Source organism: Aspergillus uvarum (genome assembly GCF_003184745.1).
Source record: "Aspergillus uvarum CBS 121591 unplaced genomic scaffold BO82scaffold_53, whole genome shotgun sequence".
NCBI lineage: Eukaryota > Fungi > Ascomycota > Eurotiomycetes > Eurotiales > Aspergillaceae > Aspergillus > Aspergillus uvarum.
The window spans coordinates 197,120-212,629 of NW_020291350.1; the positions used below are offsets into that span (position 1 = coordinate 197,120).

At 49.8% G+C, this 15,510-nt stretch overlaps 3 protein-coding genes and 1 non-coding gene across 4 annotated transcripts; all 4 read right to left on the reverse strand.

The window, feature by feature from the left end:
• Nucleotides 1-1,385: 1,385 nt before the first annotated feature.
• BO82DRAFT_290667 (amino acid transporter) lies at nt 1,386-3,199 on the reverse strand (the record flags this gene model as incomplete). The annotated part of the gene is made up of 5 exons (XM_025631696.1): nt 1,386-1,559; nt 1,629-2,673; nt 2,726-2,785; nt 2,872-2,918; nt 2,984-3,199. The coding sequence occupies 5 exons, from the start codon at nt 3,197-3,199 to the stop codon at nt 1,386-1,388; spliced, it is 1,542 nt and encodes a 513-aa protein (XP_025488947.1).
• Nucleotides 3,200-8,116: 4,917 nt separating this feature from the next.
• BO82DRAFT_357113 (magnesium transporter CorA family protein) lies at nt 8,117-9,600 on the reverse strand. Its single transcript, XM_025635925.1, has 2 exons — nt 8,861-9,600; nt 8,117-8,793 (listed from the first exon to the last, which is right to left on the reverse strand). Exons 1-2 carry the CDS (start codon nt 9,373-9,375, stop codon nt 8,208-8,210), a joined length of 1,101 nt encoding a protein of 366 aa, XP_025488948.1. The 5' UTR covers nt 9,376-9,600; the 3' UTR covers nt 8,117-8,207.
• Nucleotides 9,601-10,598: 998 nt separating this feature from the next.
• On the reverse strand, nt 10,599-10,698 carry BO82DRAFT_t247. The gene has a single exon. It is a non-coding gene; the product is annotated as a tRNA-Thr (tRNA).
• Nucleotides 10,699-13,197: 2,499 nt separating this feature from the next.
• Nucleotides 13,198-15,106, reverse strand: BO82DRAFT_357115 (putative aromatic-L-amino-acid decarboxylase). The gene is made up of 3 exons (XM_025635926.1): nt 14,890-15,106; nt 13,909-14,839; nt 13,198-13,850 (listed from the first exon to the last, which is right to left on the reverse strand). The coding sequence occupies exons 1-3, from the start codon at nt 14,936-14,938 to the stop codon at nt 13,295-13,297; spliced, it is 1,536 nt and encodes a 511-aa protein (XP_025488949.1). The 5' UTR covers nt 14,939-15,106; the 3' UTR covers nt 13,198-13,294.
• Between the last annotated feature and the right edge of the window lie 404 nt (nt 15,107-15,510).

Sequence of the window (15,510 nt, forward strand, 5' to 3'; positions counted from 1 at the left end):
CCCGAATACAGCGCTCTCTACGAGGCTTTCCCCGGGTCAAGAGCCGGTAAAGTACGTGACTGCGGCAATCTATATTCATCAATGAGAATCCCGCCAGTGGCCCTTGTACACCCACGCGAGGCTTCTGGTCCCTTGGGTTGATCAAATGGCTTTGATATATTCATAGATTCTACATGTACCTTGTTCCTTGGTGTTTTCGGCCAAGATGTCGAGATCCTGACGCCTCTATCTGGTTCTTTGGATGTTTTATCCACGTAGTAGGAATCCTGAACTCCGTAGCCAACTGTCTTGATCAATTGTCCTCTGATTCCAGGCGTCAGGATCTCGACATCTTGGCCGAAAACACCAAGGAACAAGGTACATGTAGAATCTATGAATATATCAAGGCCATTTGATCAACCCAAGGGACCAGAAGCCTCGCGTGGGTGTACAAGGGCCACTGGCGGGGTTCTCATTGATGAATATAGATTGCCGCAGTCACGTACTTTACCGGCTGCCTCTATGTGGAATACTTTATCGCTTTGGGTGGTTGGTTTGGTTATGACAATAGTGGAGATAACGGCAAGAAGTGAGAGAGCAGTAGAGGATATAGCTACTACCCGGCCTACCCATGCCAATACAGCCCTGATTTGCTGCTTCTCCCTTTCGTCAATTTGCGCCGATGCGAAGGGCTGTAGTACTGTCCTCCAGGTATGATGGAGGAAGCAGGTGCCCTAACTGCCGTGTCCGAAGCAGAAACCTCGCGGTTCTCGCGTTATGCCTCTCTTACTCAGGGCTTCCTGCAGGCTTGCTTGTTCTCCTCTGGGACATGCTTAGATAGATCAGACACAAAAGTCCTTGCAGTGAAGAAAGAATGACAGAAGAAAGTAACGATATTAAAAACAATAGACGTAGAAGTAGGCAAAAGCTTTTGTGGACACAGGAGATGATCAAAACATATAGTCATACGCATCAAGGAAGTTCTGTACAGCAAGAACCAAGTTGCAGGGCTCTTTATCGTCAATCCATATGCAAAAGTCGCCGGGGCCAGGGTATCGATCGGTGAGGCTTTAGGTAGAGTCGCTTTTGGGCTTCGCTTCGGGGCTTCGCTTCGGTTAATAAAATGGTGCGTTGGAGACCGGGTTGCTGCAAGGGGCTTTCGAACTCTGACAGGGTCGCAGAGAGAGGCTTTGTGTACTGAATTTCATCGTTGGGCATTTAGATGTCGCTGTTGGGCTCAAGGTGAAATGGTAGGTAGGGGTTTGCTGCTTAGTGGGGCCGGTTGCGCGGCGGATAAGTGCAAGCACTTGTCAGGCAATTGTCGCGTTAGGGTTGTTGAGCTCCGCACGTGACGTGATCCTACCTCGGGTATCGTCGACTGCGAAGAATGATTAGAGACCCAGCCCTCATACTCGAGTGCCAGTCTTGTCGGGCTTCTGGCTGGTGTTGCTTTCGGCCAAGTAATCGTCTACAACTGCCCCGTCGGTGACCGGGCCGTGGTAGAACTCTTTGCCGCTGATGTACCAGTAGACCAGGGCAAACAGCAGGACAAATACCAGGAAGACGCAGGCGTAGTTCATCTTGAAACGAAGACTGTCAGCTGATTCGCCACCACTGTAAGCCTTCAAAAGAAAGCAAGCATCACTTACATTTTCGGCTGTCACAGGCCTTGCAGTGGGAAGCACAAAGATGATCGAAACGAAGAGAGTCCACAGACAAGCCCAGGCATTGACGAACGGGCTGAGTTTGCCCATGTGCCAGGGACCGCGCTTGAACTTGCCAAAAAAGAGTTTGCAAAGAATTGGAATGCAGTAACTCCAGTCGAGAGCAATGGAGCACAAGGTAAACACAGCAGAAATCGCAGTGTATGAGCCTAGCGCAATGAGATTGATCGCGATGCAAAAAAAGGTAGATATCCACACAGCATTCAATGGTGTTCCTGTCTTTGAATTGACCTGGGTCCAGACGGAGGAGAAGGGCAACATCCGGTCGCGCGCGCAGGCGAAGACAGTCCGGCCGAGAGCTTGCATGGCTGTCCATGTCACGAACTTGATGATGAGCAACGCTGAGACGGTAAAGATGATTCCACCAGTCTTTCCAAGACTGTTATAAAAGATCTGCGCAACGGGCTGCTGTGTTGGAGAGCTCAGAATTCCACTCACGTCGCCCATGCAGAAGCAAAGGACGATGTTGAATACAAAGCCGGCAAGGTACGTAAATAGCATCGCCGAAGATATAGCCCATGGAACCATAACCTCTGGATTCCGAATCTCCTCTGAAAGATGCGACGCCGCATCGTAATCAGTGAGGCACCAGCTCGAGGAAAGGAAACCAAAGAGAAAGCTGAAGCCAATGGGTTGCCATCCGGTGCTCGACTCGATGTGGCCGAAGACGTAGGAAGCGTCGTGCTTGTTCTCGGTCATAGCCAACAAAGCAATAGAGCAAGAGACAAGAACCAAGACGTGAAAGATGACATAGAATTTAGTTATCTTTTCCATCCAGTACGTTGAAAGGGAATTGATGAGGCCGGTAGTGATGGTCAGCGCAGCCATGACCCCGACAGTGGTACCGGTGGTGATTTCGTAGTCAAAATCTCTGGCCATTGAGACAGCGGCGAGCAGCATCTGGGCTCCACCGTATTCTGAAGATGCTACTCCACAGATCTGTCCGAGAAGATTCAACCAGCCCGTAAGCCTAGGACAAGGTGTCTCAGTACCCGGCGTAGCCTGAGGGGCAAGCAGAAGACACATACCAACTTATCGAGGGGACCCAATCCTGCGGGACCAATCTCGAGATTGTAAAATACCTACAATTCAAAGTTAGAACTATAGTTTCTGGTCCTGTCGGAGAGGTTCTGTGGGGACGAAGGAGGTGGATGAGGTGCGGACTCACAAACCACCCGAAGTCGGATACGCTGAGGCTAATTCGGCAACGGAGCACTAGCATAACCCTATCAGCGATGCGACACCACCAACATTGTGTTTGGCGACGGTGCTCTACTCACTGCAAGGCACATGCAACCGAATCCAGAAATTAACCAGCACCAAACGACAGCACTACTACCTCCAGCCTCTAAAGGATAGATCATAGTTGTCATCACAGTCGCAAACAATCCCGAGATACTGACGGCGAAGGAGAAAGTGGAAAACAACCCGAACTCTCTCTTCAAGACGGGTTTGTACCCAAATTCCGCGGCAAGCTGAGCATCTGCATGATCCATCGTCTGGGTCTTGTCCGGTTGTGAGGCTGAGCCAGGGTCTAATGCCTGATCAGTAGGTGTCCTGATGCCCTCCATAATTAGCTGACAAGATTGTGCAGAGCACCGCGATTCATCCAAGAAGACAGATACTGATGAAAAGACCAAAGGTAGAGAAAAGCCTTTCAGCGTAATGGTATTTTGCATCTAACATTTTGAGGGGCGTGGCTACTTAAGAAAGTTTTAATCATTCTTCGAGGCTGCAATTCAACCTAAGATACTTTAGGAAAGGTCTCACAAAATGCCAGGGTTGACCGTCATTAGAACTGGAGAGATTGGGAAGAAGTCGACCTACCTAGTCAAATACAAGCCATTGGTGGGGCGTGATAAAGCCCTTGCCCCTCTACTCCGTCGGACCATTTGATGGTGGTACCTAGATAAGACACAGAAGAACACGGAATAAGCAGTCAGTGAGTGAACAGTGAGTGGCCGGGCCCTTGAGTTGCAGCCTTGAGTGCTGCAGTTCCCGCCTATTGGGCCGCTTTTCTCAATAGAGTCTAGTGGCTGGGCCCAGGGTAAGCGTTGCGCTAACCTCATTTCAATTGGTATCTATTCGTATAATTTGGCCTTCAAGCTGTTTCATTCGTCGACCGTGGTTGGTCCGAGCGCCACGTGGAACTTTTTGCGCACAAGAGATGTCACCCACTGGCCGAGGCTCAGAAAACCTCCTTTAGAAGTTTAGATGCTAGAAAGAGTGGGGATTCAAGACTCCCCGTGTTTGACTTTCTAGCATGTGATAATGGAGATCGCTTAAATTCTGTTGGGATCAGAACCGAAATGGTATCTGCTTGGAGAATTGGAGGACGGGTTCAGAACGGTTGGGACGAAATACAAGAATTACGCATTTCTATGTGTAAGCTTGATATCTACTACAGGCCAGGGTTCAGAATAGAAGAGCACTACGGCTTGGTAGGATATCTGGTGTGATGCAACCCAAGGATTAGCGGGATGGTCGACCATCAATGAGGGATTACCATTGGTGCTCGATCCTCGTAATCTTGACGAAGCCGCAGCGTAAGAAATGCTTGGCCCACCGCTCTGCAGGAAAGTGTGACAGCATGCCGTGCTATAATCCCCGCGCCGCCCACACTTCGACTGGACACGGAAGATAAAGAACTGTTGGCAATGACATAAGCTTGCGGATCGCTTTGTCAATTGGAAGCCCTGGTTTTGTGCTCCTATTTTTCCACCTCACCCTAGATCGGATAACCAGAATCAAAAAGAAGCTGTGCACCATGAGTCCCAGCGTCCAACCAGACTATGTTATCAAGTACTAACGCGGTATGGATGATAAGAGCGGACCAACTACTCAACGATCCGGAAGTATAGTGTGGGGACCCCTCACACGTCACTGAGACAAGTTCGGAATTATATGCTACCTACTCGAATAAACGACCTCATTAATCACTCCAGAGGAATTCGCGATTTGCCTTCATTTGCCTCTTAATCTATGTTGACGTTTGGAGTCAATGGCCTGTATATCTCCTTTCGTTGAATTTGGGCCTTCAATCTTCTCGTCCCGCTAGGTGTTGGAATAGTAATGCCAGATTGTTTGGCTCGGAGCGAAGCTCATTTAGTACACAGACCTGTGTACTCTACTAACATCGTTGATGGGGCGGCTTAAGGCTCGAAAGTCCCGGTACATTGATGATTTGCTGTACAACCAACCCTGGGCTATAGACAGAACAAATGTCGTGCACGAATGCTTCAGGAGAGCTGGGAATCCTTCCTTGGGTGAAGTAAAGTCTGAGTAGACTAGGCGAAGACATAGGTCAGCAGTTACAGTTCGATTCAAGAGATAGGGATGGAGAAAGCACGTAGACTTTACAAGACCTTCTTTACTATAGTCCATAGTGTTTGTAGTATAGATAAAGATAAAGCAAGTATCCACCACGATCACGGTGGCATACATTTGTTTGTTGTCACAAAGTTTCGATTGTAGAAGGCTGGCTGATTCATCTCATACCTGAGCTCCATTCCATGGAAACATGCGTATAGACACGATGGGTGTTCTGCTAGACGGGTCAGAGAATCAGGATGGGAAAAAAGCGACAACTATCAGAATAATAGATTCGGAGACCCAAGAAGCCATCAAAAGATTGTCAGTGGTCATGGATCTCATGCGACCTAGTCTGCTGCCGCAAAGATCGAAGGCTCACCGAGGATGACAGGAAGATATAGCGCTGATACTATTCTGTATCGGTGTATCAGGAGAGAGTATATCCAGTTAAGTACTATACAAAGCACCCTATACTCAATACCATCATTATGAACCCTTGGGAAAATCAACTGGAGGACTCAATAGACCTGACTAAAGGACTAGGAGACAGATCGACAATTTACCCAACGGCCATAACAATAACCTGCAAACTGTGGCAATCAACTCTATACGGCGTTTCCTGATGGATGTGGCAGCTTATGGTGAGTTCCCTGTCAAAGAACAAAAAAAGGTTACTAGAATAGAGAAGATGTAAGCTGCTAAATTGTTCATGATGATCGCCGACTCGATCTACATTTAACAGCCTGAATACACAAACATTGCAAGTACATTTTAAACATCACAAGTCCAATAAGAAAACACTATAACCGTCAATATCTCTCTTGGCTTGACTTCAGCCATGTACCCTTTTGAATCATCCTTATCATTGCGAGGAAGATAGCAAACGTCGCACATTTATCATTTTGAGGAACACTCGACAACAAAGACCACATGTAACGGTGACAGGCAGATGCGGTGGCGGGCATTATAACGACGAAGTCGACGGAGCAGCAGAGCGAAAGAGCATATGGCGAGCATGGAGAAACCAGTACACAGAGCTGGACGGAGTGACTTGGAATCTGCAAGTAAACAGAAACCTCAGTATCTCTGCTAGATTAAGCGAGATTTCTCCGGCTAAGATTTATCGTTAAGCACAGATTAGCAGCTAGCATGCGAAATGCGCGGAAAAAAATCAGAATGATCATATATAACCAATCATGACGACGAAGCTGACAGGCCGAGACCGGGGCGAGAGAGGGAGAAGACAACGGGAGAGCTGGAACGGGATTGACAGGAATGGATCTATACAGGGACTGAGGGGGGGGGGCACCGGCAAAGTGATGAACAGACAAAAGTAGACGAAGAAAAAACAGGTACAAGCACACAAGGAGAATCCAACAACAGGGACACAAGACCACTATTTAGAAGCGGCGAGCCACTGAATTTCGACATGGACAACAGGTCATATTCAATGCTAACTAAGCTGATTAGCAATGCTCAAATCGCAGGAGATGGAGACATACAAGTCAAAAACTGTCGGTTCATATTTCAGGCGACTGATACAGATGGTTTAGATGCAGTGTTGTCGAGACACTATGCGGGAGTTACACTCCATAGACATAGTACTTTTCTTGGAGACTTAATGGGCATGACAAATGGTGCGATAGAGCTCTGCATGCTCATTGAATCTCTCCTATAGTTCCTGAGCTTTTGGCTGCAAGCTTTATTGTAATATATTTTGGCGGAAATAAATCGAGGAATATGATATTGCTAGTTCTAGAGAATGACCGTGCGAAGTAGGAGGGTAGAGTAATACTAAATAGAGACTCCCATTCGTATACCTAAAGGACTAGGTGACCTAATACTAAAATCCGTGCTCGATAGCCAAGTACCTCTGCACTTTTGATTTCATAATGAACCGGGCTATATGAACACCTGTCAATGCCGTCTGAGAGCCGTTGAGATTTGAAGCCGTTTCCTGAAGCAGTTTTTGTAGAGCCTTTGTGATTTCAGTGCAGATCGTGGCAATGATGTCTGACCTCGGCATGCAGGCAAGGGGCAAGTCTATGTACTTTCGTCCAATAAAAGCTTTAAGAGCATAATAAAGAGTATCTAGAGGCCTGGAGAGCAACTCCTGGAGTCATCGATCAAAAAATGATCACCAGGATAGAGTATAAGAACGTCGGCTCGACGGTACATCAACGCACCCGACACAAGAATTTGAGGCGGAGAAGAGGTTAGGGATGTGAGGGTATAATAGGTAAAGAGAACAATAGAATGGGAGGACGATGACACAGAGAGTCTAGGGGCGTAGAGGACAGCTATAGGAGACGTCGACCAAAGCCTGCTCACCAGAATAGAGATCAGGAACTTTTGGGTCAGTGGTACTACATAACGCAAAACGAGAGGCGGAAAAGATGGAGAGAGAGGGTGCAGAGAAACTGATGATTCTTTGATCACATTAGTGCAATAATTGTGAGAAGCTCCATTTATGTTGAGTAGCTGCCTGGCCGAGACCATACTCTTGATAATAGTGTTATTGCAGCTATGGTAGCCTAATTTTCAATAAGAATCCTAGCTAAATACCGATTGATTGAATGCTAGGATTCCCTCACAAGCCCACTTGCTATGGAGATTCGTAAGCGCATTATTGTTGACGAGATTTGGAATCCTCTATTAATGTCAGATGCTCTTTTTCTTTTTGAGTGGTGAGACGCTGTTGATTTTTTCTTGAGCCCCAGCCGGACAACACCAAGCCATTATTTGTGCGACAGGCTGCTATTTGTAGAGGCGAGAGTCGGAGCCGGACCCGTTTTATGGTTATATTATTCTTAATATAAGCTACCCTAGTTGTAGAAGCACCGAATACCACGGGAAGAGTCGAGGATGAACTTCAAACAGCCAGCTCCACAAAAGCTGACATTCAAACACAGAACGAAGCCGTGTTTCTTAAGAGACTGCTGAGTGCCCTGCACTAGGAGCTGACTGCCGCTTCACCTGTACCTCAGTATCAGCATTAACCTCAATCGATCCTGCGCCCCGGGCTATCTTTACGGTCACTCAGTCGGCCACGGAGAGACTCCAATCTCCTGTCGCGGGCCACGATTTTGCTGTGTGGGTCATAACACATTTAGTAGCCTCACATAGGCTTGTCTATCCTCCTAATCGCCTCAAAATTGGTATCGAATCATATACAATGTAAACTAGCTGTGTCTACAACAACTTCATCCGCTGCGCGACTAAGCAACACACAACAATAAACGCGACGAAACACCCCACAATTCCAAAGAACCAGCCCAGCCCGTCGGCATTCTGTCCCGGGACGGGCACATTCATCCCCCACAGACCCGTGATCATATGCAACGGCACAAAAATACTCGCGAGGACCGTCACCTTGCTCAGAATCTCGTTGATATTCAAGCTCAGCCGGATATTGTTGACGTTCATCTGAGCCAGGAAATTCGCCTGCGACCGACCGACAATCTCGTCGAAGTGGGAGAGACTGGTCAGCGTGGTAACCAAATGGTCCTGTACATCACCCAGGTACACGATCATCTCCGCTTTGGAGAAGACGGCGTTCTGGCTCTTCGCCTGACAGCGTTTGACGAATCCGTTGAGAACGTCGTTCTTCCCGCTCAGGCAGTTGGTGAGCTGGGTGATGCTCTTGTGGAGGCGGTCGACCAGCGGGATGATGGCTTTGATGTCGTCAGCTCGCGCCATGAATACTTGATCTTCGATAGCGTCGCAGTCGCGCTCCGCGGCTCGCATGTAGGGTGCGAAGCTGTCGATGATGTCATCGCTGTGACGGAGTCAGTCTCATCGGCTCAATCCGATCTCGGGATAGTTCTCAGATTCAGGAAACTCACATCAAGGCATAGCAAATCCATTCACTCGACATGATTGATGGATCCTGCATCCGGTGGATTCGATCGAGTACCCGCGAAACATGATTACATCCCTTGGGAGAGAACGTGGCGATGGCGTTCTTGAAGACGAGGATATAGAATCCAGCCGAGTCAGGAATGGTGTGTGGCTCGCTAGTCAGAGACTTTATCCGCTCCAAGCTGTTACTCGTGGCTGACAGCAGGGTCTGGAATGAAATCAGATAGTAATTTCGGAAGGTCTCGATCTTCTCACGTGGCTCCCGCGTGACGATGTCTTCGGCCGTCAAGGGGTGAATAGAAAGAGCTTGCCCGACCGCCTTGACATCCTCTTCGGAGGCGTCGCAGATGTCCAACCACCATGCGTCTGCTTTAAGGTCATTTGATTCTGAGAGATGCTCGGACCGTTCGGCCAGGAGACCTTCGAAGGTGGAGGCTACCGTGACCTCTTGAGATTGACAAGAAAAGTGGGTGAAGCGAGGAGTGTCTTCCGGATGCATTGTGTGCGTTTATGGACTGGCACCAGACGGCGGCCAGGGAGAGTCGAGCATTAGATTTTGTCGGATGGCGAGGAGGTCCGCAAATGTGGATATTCAACCCATTGACTTGTAGGCGTCCGGTTTGTAGGACTGGGTGTGATTCGAATGGCAGCAGACGATCCCATACGTGGTGATGTACTGACAGAACAGCAGTATGACTTAAGACTGAGAGAAGAGGATGTTTCCAGTAAAAGTCAGTTGGGAATTTGGGGGAAGTACCCCCTGGGCAGCCAGCCCTGTAGGGCTGAAAGGATGTGGAGACTTTGCGGTCCGGGTGGAGCCGGCTAACTCAACTTTCGCCTTGGAAATCCAGTCACATCCATCAGATGTGGCCTCATGCCTGCAGAAAAGGAGCCTGGTTGGCTATTTCCTGGTTCCACCTTACCTGGCCAGGAAGTCGGAAAAAGCGGCAAAGATATCAGCCAGATTGCACAAATCCAGGCAGCATAATTCTCGACGTCAGAGTACGTGTATCAATACTCTTGCCACCTGTAGTACATTGCTTTAAATAGCACCGTGGCTTTAGGGGAAGCGGATATAAAGACAGTCATCCCCTCCCGGGGATTGAGACTGGATAATATAATAGCCTAAAAGGCAGACTAGACCCTACCTTCAGTACCATGCAATAAGACCCCTTGATTACTAGTCATCGTTAAGATCGACAAACATGACAACTTCTATTGTGTAAGCTAGCGATCGTGAAGGATATTGACTTGCAGTATCTAACTCAGCAGGCGAACTACCGTGTCGATCGTGAAGTATGCCGTCCTGCTGGTTTTGCGGCCCTTGCTTGTAGTGATAGCTACTGGGGCGATTGTATCGCTATACCGTTCTGGGCTGTCGGCCTTCCAGTCGATACTCTACGAACTGTACGTCCCAAGCTTCTTCCCTCTTCCCTCATTCGCCATCCTAACCCCAACGCTAGATTACTTGCTGCATAGCATGTACATCGCACATCATCGCTACACACTCGAATGCCATAGTTAGCGTGTCTGCATCCGTTAGTGTTCAAAAGTGGGGCTTCTATCCGTTATACTAGTCATAGATTCTTTCTACTACAACAACCATTCCATCCACACTTCTTGTTGTATGACGCATCCTCCGCAACACCCACCCCCCAGCACACTCTTCTCACCGATGACATCCTCATGACGCCTTCCCCCCTGGCAAGCAAGCAAAAAGAATGCCGCGACTGGGACTCGAACCCAGAATCTGCACTCCACACCGCTAGCATAAGGCTAGTACGGGGGCTCTGCAATGTTAATACCACTACACCACCGCGGCTGTTTGTTGTACAGTAGCACTCGAAACTAAAATATAGCCCCACTTTTCTTAACGCCTCAGGCCGCTACTTTCGCTTGTACCGACGCAGATCAACGCGGAGAGAGATTTCTGAGTCGATAGGATTGAAAAGAATAATAGGTACTTTACTGTGTATCTGTAAGAAGTCTATAAGATGAGGTGGGGCTGCTGCAACCTCCAGGTTCAGTCATGCATCGCCTATTGTTAGTGTATCTTCATACTTCACAGGCAGGAGGGACTAGGAAAAGAATCCATCAATGAGGGTTCGACCCGACTCTGAACCCTTAGATAGTGGAAGAAGCGAACTTGCACCTCCTCTTCTGCTTATTCCAGAGATGCCACATCTACGCACTGCCTACCTGCGGGGCTCTTCTGTGTGATTCGTATAGTCAAAGGCACTTGTAGCGCGATTATACTAGTAGTGTCAAGGGTGGCCTAGTAGTGGCCGCCCGGAGTCTTCCAAAGGAAGTCTGCCCCGAGGCTTTGGGCAGGTCAATGGCTGAGTTGGGCGGCCGCATGGCAGCTATTCAGATAGCAGAGGGTTCGATTCCCGTATTGATCAATGGTCCTATTCTGCGCGAGCTACTTTAACTCGAATAAGCACTGAAACAGATAAGTACTACTGTTGTAATACATGTTAAACCGGGTCTTTACTGTATCAAGCTGCTGTTGTCTTAAGCCTTTCTAGCTTTTCTTTATGTTTCACTACTTCTTTCTGTGCCTTTCTCTGCAGGACTGGTATACTTCCGCTTTGGTGATAAGATATTTTGTTAGGATATATTAGGGTAATACAGCTTTTTTACTTCTATATACAAAAATGATACAGTATATGTAGTATAATTCATACAGGTATACTAGTTTATCAAGGACAGAGTATATGAATCAGTAATAGACAGCCAACAGTTACGCACCATCATATCTTGGATGAGAACTACTACCTCTTTTGATGTGTGACTAGTCCCAAGTAGAGAAGAAAATTGAACTATCTGAAAAAGGGCGCCCAGATATGTTCATAGTAACTATAGCCGATAGGTAGTATGATCAAATAAGGTATTGTATTGAACGTTAAGTATTGAGATCAAATCGCTTACTTTCACCCGGTTGTGCATTTACTGTACTATACAAGTAAAGAGCTTACAGACGAAGTAGAATGTATTCTACAATTTCCCTACATTCCCCTCATCTAAGCAGTCAGCATCCTCGATATCATATAAAGAGCCTCATCTACAAGAAAATCACAGGCTTTCCAATCACACTATATTCAACCTGTAATAGTATACTGAGATGGAACCCATTCCATTCCAACATCCACAACTTTTAACAACCAGCCAAACCACACCAAAACCCTCCAACAAATCCCCCCATCAAACAGATCCAACTCCGCCACCACCGACACCAATCCCCTAAATCAAAATCATTCACATAGCTTCAGCATCTCGAAAAGAAAGTATCCCACTCTCGTATCCGACATCACGAGCCCGAACCGGAAGCACAGCCCCGGCAAACGCCCCGTGCCCGACCCCGACCTCCGCACCACAACCATCCCCGACGCCAACCGCAGGGAAGAACGTCTCGGGGAAGGAAGGAAGCAAGCCTCGTGGATCGGCATCGCCGTCACCACATTCACTACCATTTCAAAGGGTCATACCCGCAAGGCTCATCTTCATTCCTTCACTATAGGTAGTCGCGTCTCTGCCCATGACTCAACTCAGCCTTGCCCTGTCATTCCGGTGAATCACGAAGCAAACGCAGCAAACGCAGCAAACGCAGTACACGCAGCACAGAAGTATGGATATAAATGCCACCTACCTCCTACCTGCAAGCCCAGCTTTGCCTGAATCCCGCTTTACGGTTACAAACCCACGACAAAACTCAAGGCAACGTTACAAACTCAACGCAAAGGTTCAGGAGCAGATCATTTACTCTACGTTCCAACCTAAACTCCATTCTCCTAGACCAAAGAACAGGGAATCACGACAATCGAGTCTTCACACATACTACTACAAGCCTCAGCCCTCAGCTCTAAAATCTCGCGAGACACCGATCGCAACAGAATACCCTAATCACGCTATAATCTTCAACACCCTTCCCTAAGAAGAAACTCCCGAAGAGCGAAACAATGTGCTTCTCCTCTCGCAGCGACGAACGCCCCCCTCCGGCGCGGTATTCCTCATCGTATAATATGTCGTCGAAGAAGAGCTCTTATCCGCGACGACATCACGCGGCGCATGGGGTTTATGTGGATGGTGGTGGTGGTGGGGACTATAGTGGTGGAGGGCATCATGGGGGTGGACATCATGGGGGAGGAGGTTGTGGTGGCGGCGGAGGGCATAGTGGCGGAGGTGGCGGGGGTTGTGGAGGGGGTGGGGGAGGGTCTTAATCTCTTGAGGGAGGTTTGCGATACACATTAGAAAAGCTGGGAAGGTTCTTGGGGACGGGTGCATGGTCCTAATGGTGATTAGAAGATGAGCGTGGGAATGGTTGATTTAGACTCGAGGGCGTCGCGATCGTGATTGATTGCTGCTCAGTATCCAACACGCACTATGATATCTATACAAGAATACAAGGTCTATTTAAATTACTCCCGTCGGAGAACCTCCTCCGTCGTCTGCACCAAGATCTCAAACGCTCGACGGATATACTTCTCCTCCGCGGCCGGGTTGGCGCTGACTACACGGATGACATACACGCCCGCGATAACCGTTGACGTGATGAAGATCTCGCCCCGGGAGTTGATCAGCTCGTAGACCTCCTTGGTCAGCGCGTTCGACGCCTCGTCCGGCTGCAAAACGGACGCGCCCTCCGTCACCGCGGCCCTGGGGCTCTTGATGCGGAACACGGTGAGCGCGAACGCCGGCGTGGTGATCAGCTCGAACATGTCCGGACGGCTGCGGATCAAGTCGGCGAACACCTCACCGAGTCCGATGGTCTTGCGGATGTAATCCTTCATCCCGGCGAGGCCGTAGCTGCGCATCACGAACCAGATCTTCAGCGCCCGGAAGCGACGGCCCAGGGACATGGACCAGTTGCGGTAGTCGGTCACCTTGCCGGAGTCAGAGTACTCGTTGCGGAGGTAGGCCGGCGTGATGTCCAGGGCGTTGGTGAGGTCGTACCGGTTGCGAACGAACAGGCAGCTATCATGCCGTGTCAGCATAGCATCAAACAATCAACGAGCGTCGTCGGACAACATACCTTGCGTCGAAGTTCACCAGGAGCCACTTGTGCATGTTCAGGTTGAAACTGTCCACGCCCTCCGCAAAGTCCTTCGCGATGTACTGCCACTCGTCCGCCACCAGGGCGGCTCCCGCATATGCCGCATCGATATGCACCCAGATCCGCTGCCAGTGGGGCTTCTCGCGCAGCACGGCCTTGATCTCCGCGAACCGATCCACGGCGCACGTGTTGGTCGTTCCGAACCCGAGGGTGATGAAGTAAGGGGTCAGCCCGTCCTTGTCGCACTGCTCGAGCATCTCGCGCAGCCCCGCCGCCGTCATCTCCAGGTTATCCTCGAGCCGAGCGGTGACGCTGCGGAAGCGGGTACCGGCCAGTAGAGAGCCCTTGGCGGTGCTGCTGTGCGCCTGGTTGCTGGCCAGGGCAACCAGTCGGGGCCGCAGCTCCATCATGCGGTCCTCGTACTCCACAGTGTCCGGCTTGAGCCCCTCCGCGACGACCTGCTCCGTCACGCGCCGCTCGCGCGCCGCGATCATCATCGTCGCCACCGTGTCGCTGGCGGTCACCTGGATGACGCCGCCGCCGCGGTTCTCGGAGGTACTGAGAAAACACTCCGGCAGCGCCAGGGCCTTGGCCAGCCAGTCCATCACGATCGTCTCCAGCTCCGTGCAGGCCGGCGAGCAGAGCCAGTTGAACGCCGGCGCGGTGAACGCCGCCGAGTACATCTCCCCCAGGATGCTGGGGTAGGTGACCCCCGCGGGGAAGAAGGCCATGAAGTTGGGCGACTGCCAGTGCGTGAGCCCCGGCTTTATCTTCTCCTCGATGTCGGCCTGGATCTGAGACCATTCTTCCGGCTGCTCAGGCGGGTTCTCGGGGATCAGGGGACGGAGGTAGCCGGGTTCGACGGTGGGGAGGACACGCTGGGAGGGGAGGCCTTCGAAATAGTTGATTACTGCTGGGAGTTAGTAGAGGAACAGTGTCCCACAGTTCTGAAAGACGGACTCTCATCAACCGCAGCATGCGCTGCTGTTCTGAATTGTTCGCGATCCATGTGCGGGGAAGGACTCGGCGCTGCGGAAGACGCCTCTCGAATATTGCTGGGGAAAGGAAGGATTATAACTCAATTGAGGTAAAATCACAAAGCAAGAAAGTGACAGGCAGCTTCTAGTGACCAAGAGAAGATCTTAACAATATACAATGGCGTTGGGATGAGAAAGGCCCTGTGTAGCGAAAGAAGGAAGAACAGCAAGAACAGCTTTTTTATCGATAAGCCTGTGGGGGGGGGGGGGGTTTCAGTCTCTCGTCAGCGACAGGGCGCGCGCTGCCATTCCGCCATTCCGCGTTTCCGACGTTCCGAGCCCTGCGCTATTCCAACCTAAGTTTAGTGTCTTGAGCCATACAAATTGCCTGGAATACCCTGCAATACGCGATGAATCAAGAGCGCATCTTGTGTTGCATTATACTCCAATAGGGCTTCTCCAGGATGGATTGTTGCAGGATCTAGTAGGTTACCAAGTGCTGCGCGCCCTGTCATTGACAACTGCCCCGCCCCCGCATTTCTCTTATCGTCAGCGAAGCCGGAAAGACCAGGCTAATTGATAGCAAGCATGATCCTGATTCAGG